This window comes from Papilio machaon, chromosome 6, assembly GCF_912999745.1.
Source record: "Papilio machaon chromosome 6, ilPapMach1.1, whole genome shotgun sequence".
Lineage (NCBI taxonomy): Eukaryota > Metazoa > Arthropoda > Insecta > Lepidoptera > Papilionidae > Papilio > Papilio machaon.
In genome coordinates, this window is record NC_059991.1 from 7116087 (window position 1) to 7128530 (window position 12444).

Genomic DNA, 12444 nt, shown 5'->3' on the forward strand with positions numbered 1-12444 from the left:
TTTGATTGTAAGTATAATGTATCTAATTATATCATTTGATAAATATTTTTAAATATTGCAATATGTCAAGATTTGATTAAAATGTATTCAGTTACTTCTTTGTATAGATATGTGAGTTTATTAAGAACTATAAAAATAATAGAAAAGTTTGATATGTTCTTATAATGATAAGTTCAAAATGTTTATTGTTGTTTATGAGACATTAAATTCGAAATGCAATCAAGTTTCTATAATTACTGCTGTATTTTAATTTTCAATAAAAATATTCTGTAAATTTTCTTTCATTAATCTCTTGGAAGTAGAAGCGAAATTTAGGTTCATATAAAAATTAATAAAAGAGCGTCGGTGGCACAGGGATTAAGCAATTGACTTGTAATCTGCATGTCGTGGGTTCGAATCCCGCCATGTACCTATGGTTTTTTTGGATATGTAAATTTATCCACGTGCGTTCTTACTGGGATCATGATGCAACATATCGGCGAAGAAATTCAAAGATTTCTGTGAAGTCAACCCGCAATGGGCTAGCATGGTGGCCTGTGGCCTAGTCACCCCTAACCTAGAGTAGGCTACGAGCCTCTCAGTGGGGACTTATAGTGAGCTGATGATGATAAAAGAGTTAAATAGGTTTACTTTTTAGGGGTAGGATTACTTTCACAGTTTGATAAAAGGATTTGAGTATTTAAAAATAAATAAAAACAATAATTAAAAACAAAAAATTTATTTCTTAAATGTAATACACAAAAAATTACTTACAATACATTTTTGTTTATAAACGTCACTATGTTTCTTAAAGAATAATCAGAAATACACTTAATATGGCAATTCGTAGACTATCCTACGACAAAAAAATAAATAAAAAAGTTTAGGAATATAATGGACTAGATACTTCAACTTTTTTCATTAATTGTCATAAGTAACAATCACTTTGATGAATTCGTGTCGTGTCGCTATAAACAAATAATGCGATTCTTTCGCTTCATAAACCTCTATTGCTTTTATAGCAGCATCCTTAAGAGTAGACATAACGAGATCCTTGATGTTAAATGTAAAAAGTGGTTCCTTTGTAATCAACATTTTCTTTGGTAAATAAGCACGAACCTGAACAAAATAAAATCCAATTAAACGAATATTTGTACAATAAAAACTCAGCTTACCCGCTCTATTAACGTGGGTACAGACTAGAGCATTTACTTGTAATATACTCCGCTCTATGATATATTCTAGTGTATCAACCTTTCACGAACTATACGGGCATTGGAAACTGCTTTTACCTGAATTATAACATTCGGTAAGAACGTGACGTTACATAGAAATGCTTAAGAAAATGCTCTAATATATATTCACCTTTAAGTTCCATCTCTACTACAAATTACGACTGACTAAGTCTTAGTCAATCACGCCCTTTCCTTCACCACAACAATATGTATTGAAGTCAAAATCAAATGTTTACAATAAACTATAAAATGTGGCTTTTTGACTTCTTATTTTAATCAACTCCGAAGAATTGTTCTACCCCATTCAATTTTGCCGCCACAATTGTAGCCTAACCTAAACACTTTGATTACGGACATAATACGCACCTCGCCATCTTCATATCCTAAAAGCAGTATATCACCGTGCGGTGTAACGCAACTCAGTCCAGAACATTCTACAATTATTTCTCCGGTGTCTCCGATATTTGACACTTTCACTGTTTTTGATCCGTCCTCACTGCGAACTGGGATTTAATTGATTTAAATTATAAATAAATATATGGAAAATAAGTTTATAATTATTTAGCTGAAGCTAAACTAACTACGGTTTATTAAATTCATGTTGGGAAGGTGTTAAAATGTAATTTCTAAGCATGTTTTGTGTATATGTGCATCTATTGTGTTTCTCATATAAATAAAATTAAGTCATTTCCTACTTAGGTCAACAAATAAAGTATTTAATAGTTATAGAAAAAACAAAAAAAAAATAACATTAAAAAATCTTTAAATAACATTTATTTAATAACTTTAAACTGAACTGAAAAACTTTGCTTTATTCATTACATTGCACGAAACATGAAACTTTCAATTCCAAATATTAAAATCTCAATCATCAAATGACAACGAAGACCTTTGCTACTGGCTGAGAATTACCGTTACCATGACAACCGTTCATCTTTACTGCTATTGGCTTGCAATTTTTGTTCCTTTCTCGCCTAACATTTTTTTAATTCACTCACCCTCTAAGTTAAATGGCGTGAAAATATAAAGCCTAAAGCGTGTCGAAGTCAGGGGCTTTTTATCACAAGAAGAATAATTCAAAAATATGCAATGATTGAGTTATAATGAAATATGAGTTTACGCTTTATTGTATTAGTACAGATATTGAACTTTATGAACAATACACTCACCACTATAAATAACACTATGCTTTAGAAACAAGCACATCGCTAAAGGATTATTATAAAAATGTGGTGAATTTATTTTGCCTATAGTTGTCTCTGTGAAGAACCAAAAGTCCACTCGTATTATAATCCCCTTCCGTTTCAAAACGTAAACTTCATCGTTATAAATATTTATGCTACAAATCGATCCCAAGGGATCATAGCTTCGCATTAATGTAAAATGCATTACATTATTTCCATCCATTTTAATCAAACTTAATACATTATGTAGATCTATTGTAAAACAACGATCGTCTACTAATCTGCAAAAGGACAATGTTATTTGAAAAAAAAAAAATTGCTTCAATTTTTATAGCTTTGGCATTTTTTAGCTTAAGCATATGTCAGTATTAGACATTACCAGAAATCATGATTATTGAAATAAACAACAAAATACTTATACCAGAAGCAGTTTCGATGATGCGTATTTAAAGGTAAAATGTATTTTTTTATTTATAATAACGTACGTCCATAATATCAAACACCGGCGGTCAAAGGGTTAAAACACGTGTTAAAAGAAACAGTGTTTACTTAATTTTATTTTTTTGGAGTAATACATTTGCATAATATTTAAATTTTACGAAGAGAATGCATACAAGGAGAAACTATGAAATGTAAAAAGAAAAGTTCAAAAAGAATAGATATTCTGATGCAAGCGCGCATCGATAAGTGAAGGTGTAGGTAATATATTTTAATTGAGTTATGTCTAGTGTTAATGCGGACAGACAAAAGTGTGTGAGTTCGTGCGTGTGTGCATGCGTATGTATGGGCAAGTGAGCGAATGTGATATGCGAGCATGTGTGCAAGTATGTACGCATGCATACCGTTATGTTTATGTATGAAAGTACATGCATGCAGGCACGCGTGATTGTGTTTGTATGCAAGAGTACAGATTATTTAGCTAAGCATAATGTTTAGTTAACGAAACCACTCACCACTATAAATCACACTGAAATTTAGAAACATGCACACAACTAGTGGGCTATCGTTGCGCGGAAAACTTATTTTGCCCAATGTTTTACCTAAGAAATCCATATCCTTTAACTTTAAAATTCTCCCTTCTTTATTTACCACGTAAATAATATCATTATCAACGTTTGCGCTACGGATAGTTCCAAGGGCACTGTAGAGATGCAGTGAGGCTGCTTTTTTAAATCTAATTGATTTATCAATTGGCATAGAAGAACAGCATCGTATAACGGTGAATATATTACCCGCCTCTATTGCTAAACAGTGATCATTTATTAATCTGTAAAATGACATTGACAATTTGGAAAAAAATCATAGCTTGCTTGAAAGATAAAGAAATTGAAATGTATGATGACTTATATAATAGTTTGGGGGGGGGGGGGTTGATTCAAAAATCATATTTACATAAGATATTGACTATGCAGGAAACAATACTTACATGAAACTATGGCAAATAATACAAAAATCTTTTTGTATATTTCCCATTTTTACAGACAATATATTTCCCTCAGCCAATTTTCCTATTATACAATGAGTTTTTTGATAGTCTAAAACACCTGTAATTAATAAATAAGACAATGAATTATCAACATTAACATTCCTACAAAATTTTATATCTATATATATAAAAGAAAGTCATGTTAGTTACACTATTTATAACTCAAGACTCCATTTGACTGAAAATTGGTGGGCAGGTAGCTTAGAACCAGGAAACGGACATAGGATAATTTTTACCCCGTTTTCTATTTTTTATTCCGCCCGGACGGAGTGGCGGGTAAAAGCTAGTATAGAATATAAATGATTAAACTGAAAGATGTGTTGTGTACTTACACTTTTCTTCCAAAATTTGTTCCAATGTATCAACTTTGTATTGTATCATACCAGAATCAACAATAATAATTATATTATCTGAAAACAAATTTATTGGTCAAGGAAAACATTGTGATGCAACCTGAACATACCTATATACTAGAAGTAATTCAAAGATATTGAGGGGTGAAAGGCTATTTGTTTTAGGCGACATTTTTTGCGATTTTGACTTATATACAGAAAAATTCCCTGATTCTGAATATATATATTAGTCAAAATCGCAAAAAATGTCGCTTAAAAAAAATAGCCATTCACCCCTCTATATGTGTGAAGGCAACCAACATGCACTGGACTATGGTTGACTAAGTCCCAGTCACCCTAATTTAGGGTACGCTCCGAGCACCTTGGTGGTGATGTATAGTGAGCTGATGATGATGATTGTATACAATTGCAAACAAGCGGTGGCAACCTTATTTCACTAAAATAATGAAGCAACCAACATCTATAGACATATACAATAAGTTGTTAATGTGTTGCCTCCTTTAATTGATTGGGGAGAAGACATACAATGAGGGTATTTTCCCTTCGTATACATCCCTTTTTTACTGGTTCCAATTTTTACATATTATGCTTTGTAAAATGGAATGATAAAATATCTATGAAATAAAATATTTACAATGAAATTACCTTCAAACACATGCATGTGCTTACATTGAACCAATTCCATAATTTTATCAACTTGAAAATGAACATTCCTATTGTTCCAGAGCTGGTTATTAAAGTACAGGTCTCGCCAAGGAAGAATAGACCTCTGTTTAAATGCAAAACCTTTATTGTACATGGCCAGTTGTGCTAGCTCAGGCCATATTCCTTTAACCTAATATAAACAGTATTAATCATAAGTTTAAATCATTATAAGACATTATTGAAACGAGAAATTCTGCTTTAATTTCTTAAGCTTTGTATAAGCAAGGTTTTTACAACATCTATATATATAAAAGAAAGTCGTGTTAGTTACACTATTTATAATTCAAGAACGGCTGAATCAATTTGACTGAAAATTGGTGGGCAGGTAGCTTAGAACCAGGAAACGGACATAGGATAATTTTTACCCCGTTATCTATTTTTTATTCCGCGCGGACAGAGTCGCGGGTAAAAGCTAGTAACAAATAATAAAACCCAAATTATCTTACAGTTCCTAAGAGAATAGATGTATTAAAGATTTGTAATATTTAGAAAGAAATATAAAGTCAAAAATTTATGTTAAAGAAAGAAATTTATAACACATAGTTTCAATAGCTTTGTTATATACCAACCTCTGCATGATAATCCGCTACATCTCTCCATGACTTGCATACAGAGAGACAATTCACAAGCGATTTGTGATCCAAGTATTTAAATATCAATAAAATGATATCCGGTGAACATGTTGACCAATCCATGTTGGAGTAAAAACGCTTCAAGTGCCCGACTTTGGCTTCAGTATATCAGTATCAAGATTGATTTATTGATTGAAGTTTAGGATTTACGACCAAGAGTTTATAATATTAGCTAATACCAAAATTCGGTAATGCAATAAAATAGTTAACCACTGCATGAACTGTGTTTTAGAAATAGTAGCAATATAAAGTTACTGTTGAATATATCTTTGTATATTTTCAATTTTAAACATATTTCGTTTTTCTATATGCCATACAAATCCACTTGGTTGTTTTATTAAAAAAATATGTAAAATTGTTGTTTTACGTCCACGAATACTTCCATTTCCATTTTCTATTATTTTGTGCACTTTTTCTTTAATTTGTGCGTATTGAAAAAATATTGCTCAAACGTCAATTTTTTTAAACTAAACATCAAAATAATCAATCAATCTCTTGGGTTAAACATCAAAATACGTCAACTTTCAACAACAACGTCACTTGTCACTGCTTGCCACTTTCAAGACTCAACAAGTGAATTGTCCGTGGTTAGAATTTTTGGTTTTCTTAAACGTTATATTAATGTCATATATTTAAGTGTCATTTTGTGTTTGAAGATTTGGAGGTTATGTTTTTGTTACAAAGTTAATATTGGTGTAAATAAACTATGAATAAGATAATCTACCATTAAAATTGAAATATAAAAGCTAAGCTTGTTATCCGCACTTCTTCAAATAACAAATTATCTAAATCAGAATTATTGGATATCTGTCCTCGATTCAATTATGGTGAATTACAACAACTTTTACAAATAATATAAAAATTCCAACATACTATTTCGTCGTTCGTCCATCATATTGTTAAATCAACTACTATATTCGTCTAAAATATTTTGTCAAAATGGTAAGTAAAATTTCTCCAATTTTTCACTGCTTTATGTTTATTTTCTAATTCACTAAAAGTCGCGTTTGAAGAACTATAATGACCACGGTTTTCATAATTTGTTAACATAAAAACATACTTGAGACTGCTAATTATTACGGTTATTTTTTCACATATACATAAATTCCATGTAAATAATCCTTAATATCTTATTTTTCAGGCTCGGAATGCAGAAAAGGCTATGTAAGTGTAAATATGATATGCTTTAACATTAAAGTTAAGTAAATATAATATTTAATATTGTGTTTACGGGCGTTTAAACATTGGTTTGTGTCAAAATGTATACTTTTGTATTTAGGAGGAATGTCTATACATTTTCATGACTTTATCCCAATCAGACCGGACACCTTAACTGGACCAGACCGCATATTTCATGAACTTTTTTTAGGACGACATTGGCGCGATGGCGTGCTGCGCAAGTGCAGGAGGCAGGAGGACAACGCGAGCGCCGACCATACCTTGCTTCTGAGTGTAATGACCTGCCACAAGCTGAGAAGTGGCGGCTGCAGATTGTCAGGGAGATTGCTAAGAAAGTTGCACAGATACAAAATGGTGAGAATTGTTATTTACCCCTATGAATTTATTTAATACTTAACTGTTGTGGACTAAATTTGTAAACACCGTGTCCTTGCTATATAAAAACCATTATTTTGGCTATACCTAACTTTCTCCAAAGAGATTAATATCTATATCATAGTGATTATAAATAAAATTTGAATTGTTCTAAACAAATCAACTTGGTCATGATGTGTGATTGAATTATTTTGGTGCTCAACAATGTGAAATTATTAGTAAATATTTTAATATAAACGACATACAATCAAAAAATGGCAGATGAAAATACAGATATGGGTATATTGGAACCCTCTAATGTGCAACTGTCAAGACAACCCAGCCCAGGATCTCAGCGAGAGGTGCCTCCAACTACAGATAATTTCGAAACTAGTGGAACCATTAAAGCCGATATTCAACCGTTACCGTCACCTCCACGTTCTGTTAAAAGTTACCAGTCACCAATTGCTATTGAAAAACAACATTCTTCCCAAATTCCAACTACTCCAAACGTTTCTTCGCCACCTAGAAGCCTAGGTTCTGTGGGAAAACCTTCGTTAAATTTATCCATAAAAAGTGATAAAAATAAGGCATCTAAAATTGAATTGAAAAAAACATTAAGTCCAAGTACAAAAAGTTTCAGTTCTGGAAGAGGTAAAGAAGATATCATACAAACGATAATCGATCTCGAGCCCCAAGGAAAAGACATAAGTGATCATGTAGAAGAATTAACTGAATCAATCAAAGAACTCACCAAGAATATAGAACAACCCAACTCGCCTAATTTGAACAATAACATCGATAAAATAGCAACCATGAGTAAAATGTTAACCAACGAAGCTAACGCATTAAGGGAATCAATAAAAAGTTTATCGAATGACATAAGTCGAACTAAAAAAGAATTTCTCACAGCGAAAGACGAAGATGTAAATTTTCCATATCATCTATTTCTAATCGAATTAATAATAAACAAAATACACATGAAATGCGAATGCTTCGAATTTGATTACAACAATTTAGTTATAACGGCTAATTTTTTGGGAAAACAACCTATAGTTTTATACGATTCCTCGTATGGAAAAGTGGATGATTTCGCTCACCTAAATGTCGGTAAATCGGCCTTGTTCGCAATGACATATGATAAAATATGCAATATCAAAGAGTTTGTTATAAAGCTAAAAATAGTGAAGCACCCGCCATGTTCGAATTGCGTTACTAAAGTTGGTGAAACTCGAGCTGATTATACGAAGGATTTTGTTGCACTTCGCGAGGAACTGTGCAAGAAATGGGCGAACGAACAGCCGACTGACAACATTATCTGTACGACTTCAACACCTATGAGCAAGAATATATTTTACGTTTGGTGTGGTGAAACGGAAAAGAGCGATTCTATAGGTGTCATCGAGATTTCAGCCCGAATGTCTTTTCTTGGCAAAGAGATTACAACCGCGTTCATAGCTTCACCCAAACAACAGGGCACATCGGTCCTGCAGAAAGACGACAATGGCATGACAATGTACTCTTGTCAAAACGTCGAGTTAGATGGACAAGGCAAGGTACTGTTGGATGAAGATTCTCTCACCAGGAAGGAGATCCCTCGCAGCGCTCACACGGTGTACAGTAAGAGAGCAGATAGTCCTGTTTCGCAGTTTTCGAGCGCATCCTCCAAACCGTCAACGAAACATTATTATGGATACAGACATCAAGCAGGTAAGGTTTGAAATATTCATCGTATCATACCAGAATATTAACACAAATTAGTAATCCTATATATGTATATGTTTCAGAAGGAATACCGAAATATGACGAAATATTTACTAAAATGAATGCAAACGAATTAAAAATCAGAGTGCCCAAAACAACGAGAGTAGAAAGAATGGGGAAATACGACAAAATACAGGAAATATGCTCATGTGAAGATACTCCTTATAATACGGGGGAACAAATACAATTTGACTTGCCCAGAGATTTGTGTTACCCAACCAAATCCAATAACTATTCTACTAATCTAAAATATACTTTCGGCGGCAAAGAAAGAAGCTGTGATGCGAGAGATCGAAAGATAATAAATGTAACTCCATCCAATTGCCCTGTTCCTGTCAATATGGAGAAAATGGATCATCCGCAAAAGGATGTATTCATATTAAAAATTGGCAAGAAACTTGAAACAAAGGATAAAAAGACAGATCTTGAAATAGAACTGGTGACTCCGAAAGCCCCCTTTCCTGTCGAAGCTAATAACAACATCTCTCAGCAATGCAGTTCTAACGAAATAAAGAAGAAACCTACCGATTCAATTAATAAGGAAAAAGATAAACATAAGAAAAAGAAAGATAAACCAAAGTCTGGCAAAGCTAAAAAGAAAAAGAAATGACGTAACACACTTTAGAGAATAAAAATTTGTTATTATTTTTTTCTTCTTTTTACTGTCTATTCCTTTCGCCTGTACTCATGTATGTCTACTGCCTAGACCTACATATTTTCTTCCTGCCAGGTGATTCGCATGCTTAGTTAAGAGAGTTCGAATCTTTTAAACCGTCATTTAATACATTTTTGATTACAGCCGGTTTGGGCGAATTTAGGATACGCGATTTGAATGATGAAATAAACAAGTTGATGCGCGAGAAGCGTCACTGGGAGGTGCAGATCAAATCGCTGGGCGGGCCGGACCACGCGCGGGTCGGTCCGCGCATGCTCGACCAGGATGGCAAAGAAGTACCTGGCAACAGAGGCTATAAGTACTTCGGAGCCGCTAAAGACCTACCAGGTACAATGTGGATCAAATTATTTTTTAAATATTATTTCCGATTTTATGGCCGATTTCCGAATGAATCTTTAAATTATTTGAGACGTTTAATATCTTCTTTTTCACTCTTTTTATCATAGCCGTCTTTTGTTGTTACTATCTGTTAAAAATATGTGTAAATTATCTATGTATGACAATAACTAATAGAAAGATAATTCAAATAAAGGGCAAATATTTGAATTGCTAATATGATACGTCAGGTGTGCGCGAGCTATTCGAGCAGGAGCCGCCCCCGCCGGCGCGACGCACGCGCGCAGACCTCATGCGCGACGTCGACGCTGACTACTACGGATACCGCGACGACGACGACGGTCTGCTGCTGCCGCTAGAGAAGGAAGCCGAAAGACATGGTGAGTAGACGTTGTTACTTATCAAACAATTGTTCTTTTATATACATTTCATTTTGACGACCTTGAATGAATATGAGCAATCTTTTACACTTTTTGTTTAAAAATGTAACGGAAAAATATTGTTTCTACAGCGATAGCTCGAGCAGTGGAAGAGTGGAAACGGAATAAAGAACAGAACAAGGAGCAAGATTTACCTGAAGAGGAGAATATCTATCCAGAAGATGTAAGTACTACATAAAATAACCTAAAAGTTGCCAATTTCTTGTATCTTTTATTTGAACAATTTTTTTTCTCCTAGCCTGATGACAAGAGGATAGAAGATGACGAGGAGATGCCAGAGAAATCCTCCGCCCCCACGCTGATCGCGGTGCCCTCGCAGAAGGACGTAGAGGAAGCGCTGCTCAGACGGAAAAAGCAGGAACTTCTAGAACGATACGGCTGTCTGGATGTTAAGTTAGAAAATAGCTGATATATCTAATAAATAATAAATTTAAGTAAAAACAACTTTTAATTTAAATAAAAAAACTGTTTTACTATATATTTATCTACAATTCGAAGCAAAACTGTTGTTTACATAACTTTTTCAAGAACTAAACATCGTGTAGGCAGACTACAAATCACTATCCCCATTTGCTTAATACAGAAGTTAGACGATTAAGTTAGGGGTTTTGTCACCAAAACTTTAAATAAAACATATATTAGTATGATATTATATATTTCTGAACATTTTCATCATTCAACTTATTCACAAAGCAAAATATACAGAAATTCTTAACTTCACCAAGTACAATTGCAAATCTTTCACTTTATATAATAAAAATTGTTATAATTCTATAATATACAAGCAACTAATGATTCTATACGCGAACTCACTGGCTCCTTTAAACAAGTTATTATTAATTATGACATTATATGTCTTAAGAGATTGAAAACATATAATGCAATACCCTTTCTTGATGAAAACTATTTTTTTAATACATAATCGAGACATTAATAATAAAAGAAAGTTTACTTATAATGTGTGTTATATAATATATAAATCAATACAATTTAAATAAAACAAAAATAAAAAATAAGCTATTAATTCTTAATGTATTTTTTAAAATGTTCTCTTATTGAATGAACATAAAACTAAAATATCTATATTTCACTGAATCACACAATATTAGGGACGTTTAATTATGAATTAAAAATAAATATTTTTAACATATTTTTATCTAAGCATATAAAGAATCATATGCACCGTAAAAATTATGAAAGAATTGATATATTGGTCTATTGGTATTTGAAAAATATATGAAGTACTAAAAAAAAAGTAAATAATGCTTTAGTTACTATGATTAAAAGTACATATAAAATGAGTATCAGTTTACGTCCTACAATTTTAGGAATGTACAAACTTAACGATTTCATTATAAGCTCTCGAAGAACAGTAAATAAGTAATAATATACATAGCGCTACTATATTTATGAAGTATTAAACGTATCTAACGCCATGTTGATGAGTTTCCACCAAACATATCTGTCATTTTAAAGAAAATGAAGTGGGTTGATACGTATTTTTTTACCATGGAAACCTACGTTAATAAATAAACTAGTGCTAGTAGCTTTTGGAATATCTAAAAAGTTACTGGATGGATTAATTGCAAATTAAATATTATTATGGATTAAATATTTTGTTTACCAGCACCTTGACTACAAACTCTATCATATTTTGTTAATATGAGATATCGAAAATTAAAAAATTAAGTACTTTTCCAGACTCTAAAAAAAAAAAATATTATGAAAATGATTAATATGATGCTATTTGATTAAATTTTTATCAAGTTTAATGTAATGGTGCTAAAGCCCGTTATATTTTATTTTTTTCATTTATAAAAAAATGTAACTGGTTGATGAAAGATTTATTCAAATAAATCTATACAATTAATTAAAAATAAATTATAAATATGAAATGCACCGATTTTTATTCGCTAGAGAAAGGTGAATATAGATTAAAATTATATATTAAGCATTACATAATTCTACTATAATTATGCTGGAATAAAATAGAGTGCAATCTAGGAAATTGAAAATACATTTTGCATAAATATGTACAACTTGAATTACATGGAAAAAAATCAAATCAGAATTATCACATCTATGCAACTATATTGTCCAATAAAAAAAAACATAATATAC

General features: G+C 32.1%; 2 protein-coding genes across 5 annotated transcripts; one reads left to right on the forward strand and one right to left on the reverse strand.

Annotated features, from left to right (window-relative positions):
* Positions 1 to 843: 843 nt before the first annotated feature.
* On the reverse strand, positions 844 to 6096 carry LOC106714956. Of its 4 annotated transcripts, none has more exons than XR_006756139.1 (8): positions 5512 to 6096; positions 4883 to 5072; positions 4217 to 4294; positions 3825 to 3942; positions 3439 to 3665; positions 2384 to 2679; positions 1581 to 1717; positions 844 to 1098 (listed from the first exon to the last, which is right to left on the reverse strand). XR_006756139.1 is itself a non-coding variant. In XM_045678316.1 (7 exons), exons 1-7 carry the CDS (start codon positions 5635 to 5637, stop codon positions 901 to 903), a joined length of 1074 nt encoding a protein of 357 aa, XP_045534272.1. In that variant the 5' UTR covers positions 5638 to 6096; the 3' UTR covers positions 844 to 900. The 4 variants fall into 4 exon arrangements, 2 of the variants coding, with proteins under 2 accessions (XP_045534272.1, XP_045534271.1); XR_006756138.1 differs by having other exon boundaries at positions 3352 to 3665; XM_045678316.1 differs by lacking the exon at positions 2384 to 2679.
* A 1162-nt stretch (positions 6097 to 7258) lies between these two features.
* LOC106714957 lies at positions 7259 to 10756 on the forward strand. The gene is made up of 6 exons (XM_045678282.1): positions 7259 to 8817; positions 8898 to 9437; positions 9671 to 9874; positions 10114 to 10263; positions 10395 to 10486; positions 10562 to 10756. Exons 1-6 carry the CDS (start codon positions 7383 to 7385, stop codon positions 10730 to 10732), a joined length of 2592 nt encoding a protein of 863 aa, XP_045534238.1. The 5' UTR covers positions 7259 to 7382; the 3' UTR covers positions 10733 to 10756.
* Positions 10757 to 12444: the final 1688 nt, after the last annotated feature.

Excerpts from the sequence above, each read along its gene's own strand:
- LOC106714956 (XM_045678315.1), bottom strand. The coding sequence starts at position 5,637 with ATGGATTGGTCAACATGTTCACCGGATATCATTTTATTGATATTTAAA. Across the intron at positions 4,295-4,882 it reads GCACATGCATGTGTTTGAAG|ATAATATAATTATTATTGTT; the intron begins GTAATTTCATTG and ends ATTTGTTTTCAG. Across the intron at positions 3,943-4,216 it reads ACAAATTTTGGAAGAAAAGT|GTGTTTTAGACTATCAAAAA; the intron begins GTAAGTACACAA and ends TATTAATTACAG.
- LOC106714957 (XM_045678282.1), top strand. The coding sequence starts at position 7,383 with ATGGCAGATGAAAATACAGATATGGGTATATTGGAACCCTCTAATGTG. Across the intron at positions 9,438-9,670 it reads AGATAAACATAAGAAAAAGA|CCGGTTTGGGCGAATTTAGG; the intron begins AAGATAAACCAA and ends TTTTGATTACAG. Across the intron at positions 10,487-10,561 it reads AGAATATCTATCCAGAAGAT|CCTGATGACAAGAGGATAGA; the intron begins GTAAGTACTACA and ends TTTTTCTCCTAG.